Source organism: Semicossyphus pulcher, unplaced genomic scaffold (genome assembly GCF_022749685.1).
Source record: "Semicossyphus pulcher isolate SPU_LCO1_2020_fin unplaced genomic scaffold, fSemPul1.0.p SCAF_8, whole genome shotgun sequence".
Taxonomy (NCBI): Eukaryota; Metazoa; Chordata; class Actinopteri; order Labriformes; family Labridae; genus Semicossyphus; species Semicossyphus pulcher.
In genome coordinates this window covers 25,331,273-25,346,684 of record NW_027211759.1, presented here as the reverse complement: position 1 = coordinate 25,346,684, position 15,412 = coordinate 25,331,273, and the positions used below count along the sequence as shown (strand labels likewise).

At 40.7% G+C, this 15,412-nt stretch overlaps 1 protein-coding gene across 1 annotated transcript; it reads left to right on the top strand.

Annotated features, from left to right (window-relative positions):
- The first annotated feature begins 5,545 nt into the window (after positions 1–5,545).
- Positions 5,546–14,591, top strand: pskh1 (protein serine kinase H1). The gene is made up of 3 exons (XM_069686271.1): positions 5,546–5,706; positions 5,840–6,763; positions 10,896–14,591. Exons 1-3 carry the CDS (start codon positions 5,638–5,640, stop codon positions 11,211–11,213), a joined length of 1,311 nt encoding a protein of 436 aa, XP_069542372.1. The 5' UTR covers positions 5,546–5,637; the 3' UTR covers positions 11,214–14,591.
- The last annotated feature ends 821 nt before the right edge of the window (positions 14,592–15,412 follow it).

The window sequence follows — 15,412 nt, the reverse complement described above, 5'->3', positions numbered from 1 at the left end:
GCGTATTTAAGAGCACAACAGCTTCTTGCTTTGATCATTCACAGATATGGAAACTTCAATGACTGTAGTGATTGTATTAGTTACATCTTCTCTCGCCGTTCCTCCAAACTCTAATCCAGGACAGATCTGCCGCAGGAACCGAACTTGTCAACAGAGCTGTCAATCATCCTTTTTATACCATGAAATTACTAATTAAAACTAAACTTGTTAGAAAAATGAACACTTGGGCGTAAATCTGCATAATAATAACTATAAATACAGAAACCATGTTTGAGAAAAATGTATTTGGCGTGTATTTTGATTCTATAGTTTGACTCATGTCCCATCTGTTAACATGGAGGAGGTAGGCTTTATGGCCTATACTGCAGGCTTCACTTTTAGGGAGCCGTCATGTCCTTGATTCATATTGTCCATCTGTTTTATACGGTCAGTACCTACACTCTGTAAGTGCTTCATTGAATCATTCTACTAACTGTGAGCACATTTACCTTGAATGTTAAAGATTATTGGTGAAATTGTCATTTTGAGAAACTTCCAGAACTGCAATGAAAATAGCCATTACCACAGGTGTTCCTGGCATTTGCAGTTAAAGGGACCAAATGAAACCCTACTGTCTCGAGGACTCCTCTGAACAGAATAGAAAAATCACTGTAATCTCCTCATAATATTCCCCAGGAAACTAATAGCTTGCCTGAGGTGGCCAATAATATCCTTACAATGAGTATGTTGCATTTTATGATATTTTTTATCTCCTGCGGTGTCAGTTTAGTAATCATAGAATATTCCTTCAGGGAATTATGTGCCTGTGGTAATCAATAGTCAGTTTACTATGACCTGATTGTACTGACAGCAGGCAGAAGCTGTCTCTCTCTCTCTTTTTTCTCTTTCTACCCCTAATTCTCCAGGGGGAATCCCTGCTACAGTTGGAGAGAGACGGGGGGAGGGCACAGAAATAGCACTATCCTCCAACAAGGATCATACCTGACGCAGGATGTCAGTTTCTGCAGTTTCTTCTCTCTTCTCACTGCACTGGACTGCCTGTAAACACACAGACACTTCAATTCGTCCACTCACTGTAAACCGTCACTCTGCAGCCTTTTCACAAATACACAGAAACACATGGCAATCACATACAATACTCTTCTCTCTCACACACACACGCACACACAAACAAGGGGGGAATTATCATGGGGATATTAATGGAGCTAGAGACACAGACGGAGTCAATTGAGCTTTTAATAGACCAGAGAAGCTCCTCTTCCTCTGTATGGATAAATAACACAGCAGTCAGCAAATCCAGATCTAATAGATGATATTGACCTTTGGGGGTGGAAAAGGGGAAAAAGAGAATGAGCGACGGGACAGCGCCAGCAGAAGTAGAGAGAGAGCGAGGGGGGGAGCAGAGAGAGGTGTGATGCAGAGGAATACACACAAGTGTCAATAGACAGAGAGCGCTCAGACAAAGCATCTTAATCAGAGTGCGACAAAATGGTGATCAATCATAAGTATGACGATGTAGCAGCCAGTTGCAGAGCTGGAGAGGCCCTGACCTCAGCTGCACTGCAGATAGAGGAGAGAGGCTGGCCGAGTCCCAGTGGCCCTCAGAGACTCTCGTTCTTTGCTTCTCTCCATTCCCACTTCCTGACTGCATTGTGTCTTTCTTTCCTCCTTTATCTCTTTGTATCCCCCTCTTTCCATTTTGATTACCCTCTGCTGCTTCATCTCTCTTCCCCCCTCCTCCCCCTCCCCTGCTTTCTCTCTATATTTCTGTCCTGTACCCACCATCTGTCATCCCGTTGTCTTCCTCTGTCGACCCCACCCCCCTCTCCCACTCATTTCCACTCCCTCAATCCAATTCAAGGAGCTTTATTGGCATCATAAGATGAATTTTACTGTCTCTCAGACTCTCTTTCTGGAACATTTGTTCTCCTCTAACTAATTCTCCACTTTTAATGCTACTAAAAGAAACTGCTGTGTCCTGAACAGGCCGTACAAGTCATGGTTAGTGTGCAGTCCGTCCAGTACACTCCATCACATTAATATCGAAGTTGAGGCCATGTATTCTTTATTACCTTGCTCATGGGCAGGGTGAAAGTGAATGCTACTCATCCCAGGTTGTTTTACAAGCACAGTGGAGGAATGAGTGTTGGGATGTAAAGAAACTGTCAGCCTAATAAAATGACTACAAAGTAGCCAGCAGGATGAGTTGGCCTTGAAAGTGACTTTTATGTGTATAGTGACACCATGTGGAAATGCCCTGTAACAGATTCAAACATCTGTATGTGCATCTCACGCTGCACGAGTTACAAATGAAGTGCATTTTTGCACTGCTGCAAACTAATATCTTAAGATAAAAGAAATTCTAGCTTTTAACAACTTGAAAGAAGTTGAAAATGAAAACATATGTATATGCATAGACAACTTCATACATTGTGAAACACATGCCTAATCATATGGTGAATTTAAGTGAGTTTAAATAAGTACGCTTAACAGGAATTACAGAAACTGATCTATCAGCGTGTCTGATGTGAATTAAGTGGCTTAGCTGGTCTATTAAAGTGGTCTACGGACCATCAGGGGTCCCTGAGAGTGTCCCAGTGGGACCTCACCACATAAATAATTCTTAAAAAAACAATGGAAAAAAATATTAATTACAATCTACAATTTTTTATACCATCACATTTAGCAGAGGAGTAAGGACCTGTGCCTAACATTCCATATTTCGTCAGATGTTCTTATTTGAGACGTGATCATATCAAACTGGGCACGGATTAAAGTCATTCTAGCCTATATGTAACGACTCTAAACTAAACCTGTGAGTTTGCTTGAAACGTGCCTTCCAGACTTTTCAGTACTTTTCCGAGAGAGAAGTCAGCACTTCGTCGGAGCGACTCCTCTCTGTATCCAGGAAGTGACGGTGAGAACTTAATGGGGTCGAAACAAGCCGAGGGAGATCGTCCCGTCTCTACAAAAGAAGTTGGGTGGAAATGAAGATCCAATAAGTTTGCAAGAGACGGATACAAGTTTACAGGAAGTTGTAATATTTTGCCTTCAAAATAAGAGCATGTGGTTATCAAATAACGAAATAAATTCGTTAGTATTTGCTCCTGCTCCATTTATAAAATTTCCCAATGAAGCCCACCATTGAAACGTAGCCTACCATTAGCAAAATACATGTAATACATGTAAAACATCTAATGATAACTGTTAAAGGGTAATTTGCACATTGCTCACTGAGTAGTTGGATTCCGATGAAACCCCTTTCCCCTGAAAATTGTTTATTAAAATCTGTTAGTCTTCTTGCCCTAGTTCTGTTTTCTAGTAAACTGAACATATTGTTATCAAATACACAACATATACACACAATACTACCAATCAATCAATCAATTTCTCATTACTATTCTGGGCTGTACTCATTAATTACTTGGCAACAGTGGGAAGGAAAGGCTTCCTTTTAACAGGCAGAACCTGGAGCAGGACCAAACTTATTGGTAGAAAGCCATCTGGCACGACTGGCTGGGATGAAGTAGTTGTTCGCATTGGTTCTTTAGCCATTGCAGATCTGGATATTTTTCCCTTTATTGTTTGCTAGATAACACACAAAACACGGGATGCTGAATATAAACAGTGTTTAGGATTTATATTGTGTAGGTGATTTTCTCAATAATGGTAGGCTAATTGTGATCCATGAAACACTCAGCAGATGTAACCTATTGCTGAGGTGCTATGTGGCAAAGCGTGTCGCTATAATCTGCTTGGTGCCACATAACTGCCCTCCCAACAACCAAGTTTTGAATGGACAGTGAATTAGTTCCCTTTAGGAAAACTATTTAGCTTCGCATAGAATACTGTAAAGAACTATGAATTTATTTTGAAAATATTAACCGGAACATGTATCTTGCACTGCTTCTCTTTTCATTTGGCCATGGTAAGGTGGTCTTGATCGAAAAACACCGTCCAGAAAAGCAACCGACGGGGAAACTTTGCATGTTTTTGTACTTTTCCTTTATCTCCTGAACAAACAAAGAAACTTCAGAATTGAAACAAAATGTTGCTAACAATGGAAGTGATGTATTTGACTTGTTTGACAACGGAAACAAAGTTGGGAAAGTACGAGGTGAAAATGGAGAGCCCAGCTGAGTGAGAGTGGGGTGAGAAGGCTGGATTTGGCAAAGTTGGGAGTCCTGCCCTGCTGTTAGCAGGCTAGTTAGCATGCTCAGACACTTCGCTATCTCGGATAAGAAATGAGGTGAGATTTTAAATCACTTTTACACTTGTAATGTCGAAGTTATTTGGGAATGTTTTTATTACAGACTATTCTGGTGTTGCCGAAAAATAACGGTTAAATAAAAAAAACATTGACATGAATAATGTTAGGGCCTGGACGTTTTTCTAAATCTTAACTAAACTTTTATGTAGATGTACATTACATTTCCAGTACATTAATGTATTCTTGCTAAATTAAAAGGTGTCTTCATCGTTTAGAGTACAAATAAGTATATTTTGGGGTGGGTGTTAACGGTTAATTTTCTGTTATGTGTAAGTAAAATAGTTAGTTGATAAACACTTTGAACAAGGAACTTTAAAAAATACTTCGAGCCAACATCCAACATTTGATATTAGGATTTAAGTGACCATCTGTGATCGTGCTCCTAGTTCCTACAATAGCAAAGCTATGTTTGCCATTGTGTTCTTGGCCATTTCAAAACATGTCTGGATAGCTGTAATCATATTTTGGCTGGAAGTTTCACAATATGGCCTCATCACGCAACAGCCATACAAAAATAGTGTGTAACTTAAGTGCTTTTGGTTGGTTGCTTTTCTGCCCAACAGTGTTCTGCCTTAATAAAAACTGCTTCTTTCATATCAGAATTTAATATATGCTTTGGTGACCCTAACCATAATCACTCAAGACTCATATTTCATTCTGTGTTCTGCATTTTAGAGCCTCCCTCTGCTGTTCTCCAGCCTGTGATTCTCCGGGGGAGCTGCTTTATCTGTGGCAAGACCTCTGCTGACATCGCAGCTTCTCCTGATGGATCGAGGCGAAATTGATGTTCATATTTTCTGTGGAAGTTATGCCTGAATCATTTCTTCTAAAGGCAACCACACTAACACTGTTTGTTAAAAAAAAAACCTCTCTCTCCTGCCCTTATCAATCATTTTTCTTTCCAAAGCAGCCATACTAACTGTACTCATGCATTTTATTCCCCCATATGATATGAGTCCCTGGTAGGTTCTTTAGGGGGCTTGATGTTCCCCCTGTCAGCGGACTCTGCAGCCTGGGTGTGTGTTTCAGACTCAGACCTATAAAATAATATTGTAACCAAAAGACAACCAGCAATACTTCATATGCTGATGGAGCCGTGACATCCTATGTTAGTGCCCAAAATATATTCATGAGCCTTTGGACTTCTAAGCTGGACCTAAGTGGATGTATCAGTGTACTGTGACTGCTGATGCCGGCTCATTGGGACTTGAGTGGGTGTTATCGGCTTTATTCAGTAACCTTCTGTTTGAGTCTGGGTACAGCCTGGATGTTAGATGCCCTGAGTGAGTTGAATCAACTGTTGCGGTGATGCGGCAGGGCTCCTGGTGGCCTGTGTGGCTGGCGGGGCAGTGGCCCAAGGTGATGTGATGGGGTGCAGGAACAGCAAGGTCCTCCCTGAGCCTCCAGGGGATGTCCAGTTGGACCTGGTCAAAAAGGTTGGTAGAAATTGTTTAATATAATTGTCAACTGCTGATAGAGTTAACAACAGCAGTCAATATATAAATGCCCCGCTTTTTCTCTGGTTTATAATTAGCATTTATGATGAGCTGCGTTCCTGTCTTCTTTCAGGTTGATCCACCGCAACCTCCGCAGACAGATATCTATAAGCACTTCATACGAGGGGATGGCACCAGGAGCAAGACTGGTGGGTCAGGTGGAGTGGGAGGTGACAAAGCTGACTCCACCTCCCCATATCAGGCCCAGGCTCAGGCGGCTACTCCCACTGCTTCTGCCCAGCCCCCTAAAGACCCATCCGAACTGTCAGACCCTCAGCGAAAGAAGGTGGCCAAATATCGAGCCAAGTTTGACCCTCGGGTCACAGCCAAGTATGACATCAAGGCTCTGATTGGTCGAGGGAGTTTCAGCCGGGTCGTACGTGTAGAGCACAAGAGCACACGGCAGCCGTACGCCATCAAGATGATAGAGACCCGTTACCGGGAGGGAAGGGAGGTGTGCGAGTCAGAGCTGTGCGTTCTGCGCCGTGTCCGTCATACGAACATAATCCAGCTGATGGAGGTCTTTGAGACGGTGGAGCGGGTCTACATGGTGATGGAGCTTGCCACCGGAGGAGAGCTCTTTGATCGGATCATTGCCCGCGGCTCCTTTACAGAGCGGGACGCCACTCGGGTGCTGCAGATGGTGCTGGATGGCGTCAAGTATCTGCACACTCTGGGGATCACTCACAGAGACCTGAAGCCAGAAAACCTGCTCTACTACCACCCTGGAGCCGATTCCAAGATCATCATCACAGACTTTGGTTTGGCAAGTAGCAGGAAAAAGGGAGACGAGTGTTTGATGAAGACCACCTGCGGCACACCAGAATACATCGCCCCTGAGATTTTAGTGAGGAAGCCCTACACGAACGCTGTAGACATGTGGGCGCTCGGGGTGATTTCATACATACTGCTGAGTGGAACCATGCCCTTCGAGGATGACAACCGCATGAGGCTGTACCGACAGATCCTCAAGGGGAAGTACAGCTTCTCTGGAGAGGTGAGGAGTCTGTCTCACTCTCACTCACACACACACACACACACACACGCACACCAGCACCCATTTCTGGACCACATTCCTCACACTGCATGAGTCTTTGTCAACAGATTTCCAAGAAGTTCAGCTTTTCTTATGAGGTGACATGTTTTAACAGAGGCACACATTTTCACACACCCTACCCTTTTGCACTTATCTCCTCACCTCTCAGCTCTCGCCCATTTCTATCTCTTGAACTCTTTCCTTTTACCTTGCTCTCATCTGTTAGTCCTCCCTAAGTCAATATCCCTCTTAAGTGTGTGTACGTGTGTACACCAATTTATGATCTATCTGTATATCTAGTCGAAGGACTGCTGACTAGTCTGTTCCCTCGTTTCACAGCGTGGGAGGTTTATGTTGCCATTGAGCTTTTACAAAAGGGCCCCTTGGTTAATGTTTGCCACTCATACAGCCACTGCAGTGCAGATCACAGCTGAGTAAATTTGTAATATTTAATGAGGAACAGTTGAACTTCTCAGTTTTCTGGGGTTTCAGATTTTGACTTCTCAACCAAACAGGTAAGATAAGGTCGGATTGGACACGTTTAATAATTGATATCACTTCCAGGGAGCCTGTATTTTAGCTGAGGTCTGCAGTATAGCAGAGCTGTGGTATGACTAGCTTTGTCCAATTCTGGCTTTGAATTAGTGGGACAGTTTGTCACCTGAGTCCACCATTATGCATTTCTGGGATATAGTGGCTGTTGAGTTGATGTTGTCGTCTTAACTTTCACAAAAAACTTCAATAAACAGATCAATATTTCTAATGAGAGCAGTGACAGAGCTGTCTGTAGTCTCTGTCAACGTGAGTATTGACAGGTACCTGTAATAACAGCCTCTTGGGGCTGCATGATATATCGTTTAACAATCGCAATTGCAATGCACGTGAAGCAAATTAAGTGAAACACTTTAAGCTGCTTTATTGTTGCTCGGTGCAAAACGAAAAGTCGCCAATTTCTTGTTTTGCGTGACTGATCGACAGGAAAGGTCTGTGTGTTATCACTTTAGTATAGCTCTTCAGCTGAGCACCCAGAGACCTGACGCTGTGCTGCAGAGTCTGTCTGTGACCTGCATGAAAACAAGCACGGGATGCCGCAGACGTTCAGTAACGCACGGTGGCTTATATGTAAGTGTATTCCAGTTACCAACGGCACCTCGTCCTGGTGCTGGGTAATGCTATGGCTACATAAACAGACCGTTCACGGAGCAGAAGTGCAGCAGAGTTTTTACTTTTAGCGGCTACACTTGCAGCTCACACCAGAGCCAAATAAATAAATAAATAAAACTTAGTGCCCTTAAAAACGCTATTGTGTTGATTAAAAGACCTATTGCCAAGAGAACTAAAATATAAACTTATCTAGCCGTTGCCTCCACTAAAACGTTGACAGACAGTTGGACCTATCATTTGCATCTCGGTACTCGGCGAGATGCTACTCAGTCAGTGCGATGATGACAGCGCTGCGTGGCTATGGTGGGTTGAAATTCCACACGGCCTGTGAAACTATCATCTGGGATTTCTGGGAAATCTACTGGGACTGGACAAAGCTGGCAAAGCTTGCCAGCACAATTCCTGTGTCCAGTGTGGCTGAGCATCACGTGGATTTTGCTCCAGAACCAGATAAAAACAGCCCTGAGAAGGCGCCTCACTGAGGAACAAGGTTAATAACTTGCAACTTAAAAACTTAGTGAAGCAGTTCTGTTCTATGAAGCCCCACCGAATATTGACCCAAACAGCAATTTGACAAACAAATCTGGACCACCAAGGCTAATTTTGTTCCCCTTTATTTTAGATCTATGTTGGCTTCCTCATGTAGCTTAAGTTATTTTATTCAACGTACGAAACGCAAAGACACACATTTAGGATGGTGTCTAATGAATTCATTCATGTCAAATAATTTAATAAGGCATATCGCTATTCAAAGCACATGTCCAATGGAATTCTGGAATATTAACAGCCAAATTGGTCATAAAAAAAAAAGTCCAGCATAAACCCCCACGCACACATGACATGAGGTTGTCTGTGCCGACAGGAAGTAGGAGACAGTGAGCTTTCGTTTCAGAAAGTTGCTGTCATCGGGGCTAATCACGCTAAATAAACATTTGAGCACCGTTAGAAACAGTAGATGTCATACCGTATAAGTAATACAACTGCTGCCCGCTCGGTATATTTATTATATAAAGAAAAGGGATAGACCGATTATCGGCGCCGATATTCGGGCATTTTGACGCATATCGGCATCGGCCTTTTTTTTTATTTATTTTTTTTATCCGATGGCCGATAAGAGATCAATTTAAAACTGGGTTATTTTGGCTCTGATGCATATGCTTAAATGCATTTAAACAAAGTTAAGTGTTGTAGTTTGTATTATTCAAAATTTTGATGCCAATATTTTCACTTTTAGTGCAAATGAATATCGGCTTCAAATATCGGTTATCGGCGTCCTTGACTACTAATAATCGGTATCGGTATCGGCCCTGAAAAAACCATATCGGTCTATCTCTAATAAAGAAGCGTGTCACTCCGCCTGAACTCTCTCTGCTTTTTCATAGTGCTCTCAGAGTGACCCAAGTGTGTTAAAAGTAGGAGGGTTTTTTGATTTGTTTGAAGAAAAAAGACTTAAAACTCCTAAATAATAAAAAAGTATGATTGTTAATTGTTTATATGAAAACACGCTGCACTTATCTGGTATAATTTTCTGCATTTTTTAAGATGGCAATTAATATCTCAGAACAAAAAGTTATTGGAATATCGTGCAGCCCTTCTGCTTCTATATGAGATTGATTCATCGTATTGTTTATTATTTTACCGGAAAAGGAATGTGTCCCATTTTTAACAAATGCACAAAGGATTTGATTTCTGTGGGGTTAATCTGTTAAAGGCCCAAACATCTTCATATTATTCAAACAAACAGAAACAATGTGCTATCACAAAACGGACCTTTTTTTAACCTTTTAATTGATATGACAATAATTCTATTTACACATCCAGCTGATGTGTTTACTCGTTTCTGTCTCTCACTTTGGACTTGACTTACCTGCTAAGGGTGGTAACAGCTGGACCTTTACCTGCCTCATATTTCACTGTGTTCACCAGCTAGTCACTAATGCCTGATAGTGTATAATGTGTGTGTTAAGATCTTGAATACTTAGGGACATGTACATTTTCACTGTGATAAATAATGTTCACATTTGCAACTGCAGTCAAAGAGCTTACCACAGGCCAGGCATTGTTACAGAGATATTAGCGTCTAAGGGTTATGTGTGTGTCGTGTATCTTTAACCAACACTGGTGATTTACCTGCTGTTTCATAAGCGGTGTAAGTTGTCTACTGGGAGACTGAAAACACAGCTGGTTGCCAAGCAGGACATCATGTACCAACTGTGGGTGTATGTGTGTGTAGAAAGCCATGCAGCATTGATATTCCCGATTCGAGTCTGAGTAGGGGGTAAAGTTTTTCTCACTACCAGCCACTCGTTCTAAAGTCCATGTTTGAGAGAGAAAGTAGACAACAGTCGGCAAGAACGTTTTATTTAAAGGACTAAATCTTTTGGGAACAGTTCAAGCAATGCATAGATCAAATCAAACGGACTCACTACCCCACACAGATGATAGAGTCTGACTTTATCAAAAGACGAAGAAGAATCATTATCACATTGAGTCGAATAAACACGTAACATGCTCAAATGAACACGCTTTTTGTCAGTTGAGCTCACAATGCTGTCCTAACGCTGTACAAGACAGCTTTATATCACTCTGCTGCCCTCTTGTGTCCAGCTGATGAAGCTCTACTGATGCCAAACAAACTTTTAAGTCCTCAAACAACTATTAAAATGCCTCCCCACGTTTTTGTATTGTTGTTTAGCTTGGATGTTTGAGCTTCAAAATGCAGAGTGATGGAGAGATGCAGAGTTTGACACTAGAGGGCTGTTTTCACATTTATATACAGAAGTGGAAAGGTTGTTCTGTTCTTCAGTTAGAGTTAAATACAATGAATGTTTGGATGGCATACTAAAATGTAACAGGGCTCTGTGCCCCATAGAGAACCTATGGAAATTTCAGAGTACCAGGTTTAATAATTACTGTCTCCTCTTTTCAGCCGTGGCCCAGCGTGTCGAACCTGGCGAAAGACTTTGTGGAGCGGATTCTAACGGTGGACCCCAGCGAGCGGCTTACAGCCGGACAGGCCCTCAAACACCCCTGGATCGTCAGCATGGCCGCCTCTTCCTCCATGAAGAACCTGCAGCGCTGTATCTCTCAGAACCTCCTGAAGCGGGCATCCTCACGCTGCCACAGCACCAAATCGGCCCAATCCACTCGCTCCAGCCGCTCCACCAAATCCAACAAAGCCCGCCGGGTACGAGAGAAGGAGCTGCGTGAGCTGAACCGTCGCTATCAGCAGCAGTACAATGGCTGAAACATGCACTGTAACAGCCAGCCATTGTGGCGACCTTTGGGGGAAACAGCACAATGACTTAGTTTTTACAAAGACTGCAACCAGTGAAGTTTCTGCCAATGTTGGAGAGGGCTCAAAATCTTTGCCTTTAAAAAAGAGGACAATGACTTGACTAAGTCAACAGCTTACAGCAATAGTAGTATTATGGTAGGAAAGTTACTGCTGCCAAGTCAAACGTGATCACAAAGACGATGTAATCTATGATTCCTACGGCAGCATGTCTCCTGATGAGCACAGAAGAGGACTCACAGATTTAGACTGTAAGGGATACATCATCTCTCCACCCATCTCTTCACTTTCTCTGAAGGATGGTGTCTTCTACTCTTTTGCTTTTGTTCTTCCAATTTCTGTGTCTCTACATATTTATTTATTATTGTTGACATGATTATTAGTCTCCATTCAAATGGTCACTGGATAATGACCTTTTACGAGGATCTGTTGAACAGAGTTTTGGGTACTGAAGTCTCTATGAAGAAAGGGATACTTAAAGAAAAGGGGAATACAAATTCCCCTCACTCTTTCCGGAAAGAAAATTGCTGTGAATTTCTTGTTGCACAGACCTTGTCTTATAATGTGGGTAACTGAAACACACTTAAACTAAACCACACCCTTAGAGGTCAGAATTTTTCTTAGTCAGTTCTTAGCTTATCTAATCTTGCCATTTTTGCTCTGTTAATATAATTGTTTAAAGCTGTCAAAAGATTGTGAAGCTGTTTTGTGTCAGTGTTAAATCTTAATGTATTGTTTAAGATAATAAGCCACACAGCATCGCTCAGTGATTTTTTTTCTTGTAGTTTAATAGATTCACCTTTGACGTACCTGCAATGAAGTTGGTTGTTAAACATATTTACTACAGGCTCTTCCTGACCTGAACTCAACGCGCTGACAAAGCTAATAGAAGCTTACCTACAGTATATGTAGCCCATTTGGATTGAACACTAAGAAATGGTACCTGACCTTTCACCTGATCGAAAATTCACAAAAATAACAAAATGCTGTAACAGAAATGTTAATAATGTTTGCTTGGTTAGCTTAATCAGAGCTTTCCCACTCACTTCAAACATAATGAATACTGTACGTATGCAGATATAAATACAACAAAGTAAAAACTACATTTACCATGTCTTGCCTGTTTAGAATATTGCTCAAGTAAAATATGTTTTGTTTCCTAGAAATGTTGTTTCTTAGAAACAAAATGAGACAATTCTAAAGTTTAAAAGGTGCAACCTGATTTAATAAGTATATGTACATAAAAACTTCAAGGGCTTCCCTCACAAACTTAATAATGGATTCATTAATGGCTGGTTTAACAAAATCCGGCCGCTGTTTTAACTTGCCTTAAAGTTTGGCAACTCCATTTTGTTGTAGTAGAAGTAGTTTTTCTTGTCTTAAAAAGTGTTAACATTTTACTAGTCATTGTCAGGGGCAGATTCTCATTTAGCACAGAATGTGGAGAGCAAGTCCCAGGAACAGGATTGTGATAGTGGAACAGAAGGTAACATAGAGGGGAAGGAAGTTTCTGTGGGTTGTATCCAACAGGAGCTCATGCACAGTCCCAAACAGTCCCACATTTTTATACTGCACATGGACAACATGAAGGAAACCACTAACAATAATGAGGGGCGTGTAAAGGTAAATCAAAAGACAAGTATTAATTATGGTTATTAAATGGAAATTTATTAGAAAAGCTAGCTCATCCAGCAATGTCCAGAGCCTATGCATATGTTACCGTAGTTTGGAAAGGTTATGTTTCGTATGTAAGTGCACTTAAATCTGAATGAATTCCAAAGGCTGTCTTAGAGTTGAGCCACAATCCACAATGATTGACAGAAAAGAACTGTAGATCTTAATTGCCTTTTTCAGGATGAATCACAACTAAAATTAAAGCTACCATTCGTTGTTCAGTATCCTTACATTATAGTATCCTTGCATCATAAGGTCTGAGAATACTGCATTACTGCATTATTATTAAGAGTTGTCGTAATCTTAAATCAGACTAGACTAGCAGTTAGGTTTTTTGTTCTATTGTGGATTACATGGTAAAAGTCCGCATAACAGTGAAATGATGAACTTTATATACAGTTTAAGCCAATGAAATGAATAATGAATGCAGCCGCTTATTTGGTGGTCATATCCATGCTGACTTTATTGATTATAAATGAATCATCCCTGATTTAGACCAAATGATCTGATACGTGATTACTGAATATTCCTCAAAAGAAGCACAATTTTATGATTAAGAACATTCATGTCTCATCTATACGGTAAAGTAATGTGTTGTTTACGATTGCAATCTGCCCCTTTATCTGTTGTGCTCACTGCAGTCTTAGGTATTTGTCCCTTCAGAACCCTTCCAGTGTCAATCAGTTGCTGCATTGTGGTCTTTTCCTGGTTATATGAGTATTTTTGCTGTGATCTACCCCAGACCTTAAAAGTGTTACTGTTGTGAACTTTTGAACACATACTGGAAACTTAACCGAGCCATGTCAGCTGACCTCAGTGTTTTTTCTTTCTTATGTTTCATTCTTTACCTGTTGTAGGATGCTCTGTCGTGTTTTATTCTTGTCTATCCATTTCCTTAATGTAAGTCAGATTTAAAAGCTTATATTCCTTTGTCCCATTGCTTTTATCTGATCTGATGTCACACCTCCAGGTGGGACTAAGTTGCTTATAGTAAAGTTTTTCACCTTTTTGAGAGGTACAACATCCAAAATGTCTTTTCAGTATCATAAAGACCCTCTGTAGCTTTGAAAGGGTGCATTTCAAAAGCCCTTATTCACAGAGAAAACAGCTTTGGCTCGAAGAAAGCTGTGGGTGAAGAAAGATTTTGGGTGAATTATAATGTTAAGGTGTCCATTCTGCAACATTAAAAAAAATGAGGTGGCCTTAGTTCTGGTAGTTAGTTCATCGCTTGCTAGAGCATAGCATCTATTCAAAATAACAATCGTAACCTGTAATAAAAGTCAGCTCAAAGACCATCTTAAAGTTTTAAAGTCATCATTTGCACTCAAAGGAATGGCTGTGCGTCAGCAACATCATTGAGTGCCTGTTGTATGCCATGTTCAATAAAGAATCAAATCGGTTCCATAGCTTGTTTTGTTCAGAATGTCAGCACATTTTTAAAAGACTTTCTTGTTGTGTTTTATATATCTGTATGATTTTATATAAATGCTGTTCTCCTAAATGAAGTAGCCAACTCAACACTGTTACCTGAAAACAGTTGTTCATGTTTTGTTACCGTGTGTCTAAGTGAATGATAACACTTTGATTCTTTCACCGTTAACTTTTTTATTTTTTTAAACCGTGAGTTGTATGTGCCAATAAAACACTCGAACTTGACCTGCCGGATTGCTTCTTTTTTTTTTTTAACGTTGAAGCCTACGTTTTGTTTGTTTTTACGTTTCTCTGAGAGAAGAAGTAGTTGTTTGTGATTGCTCCCAGAGATAAATGAGTCACAGATTGAGTCAAGATTACACTTTTGTTGTTCTAGTAAATTCAGTGGAACAACTAATGTTTTTAGGCTCAAGGGATTCTGTTTGTTATTCCTTCCTCCACCTCAGTGCAAATTTACAATCAAATGGTATCAAATTGAGCATTATGATTGGAAAATGTCAACAGCAGTAATACAAACATTTACACATATATTGATTGGCTATAATTTAAGATAAATTAAATAGATACATTTTTATATAGTCTATCTTTGTTTCCCGAATGTTTTTATCAGGTTTTACAAATCCTTTTTTTTTAGTTGTACTGAAGTAAGTGCCTGTTTAATGAGAAAGAGATGCTGTTCATCAAAGAAGCTCTGATGAACTCACTGCATGCCACCTACCCAGCACCAAACACCCAACAGACAAGGTTAGCAGCAAGCTGATGAAGAAAGACATCTGTCAGATCTTATTCATGGGACAAAAAAGCACAAACAAACGGCCGTAACTCTGATACTGTGTGTTACGTTTACCTGGTACTTAATGCAAACCAGCCCTGCTCAAATATAGATGTCTTAACCATAAGCTGAATTGAAATGAATTCCCTTAACCAAACACTATGAAGTTTCATTTAAATGCTTGAGCGATGACGCAAAGATAGAAAAAAAGAAAGAAAAATGTGTGGCTTACACTTTCAAGGTATAGAGATTTACCAGCTGTCAACACATCCAG

Bases quoted from the DNA above. Each gene is read 5' to 3' on its own strand.
- pskh1 (XM_069686271.1), top strand. From the start codon at position 5,638: ATGGGGTGCAGGAACAGCAAGGTCCTCCCTGAGCCTCCAGGGGATGTC. The intron at 5,707-5,839 runs GTTGGTAGAAAT...GTCTTCTTTCAG, and splicing joins AGTTGGACCTGGTCAAAAAG to GTTGATCCACCGCAACCTCC. The intron at 6,764-10,895 runs GTGAGGAGTCTG...TCCTCTTTTCAG, and splicing joins AGTACAGCTTCTCTGGAGAG to CCGTGGCCCAGCGTGTCGAA.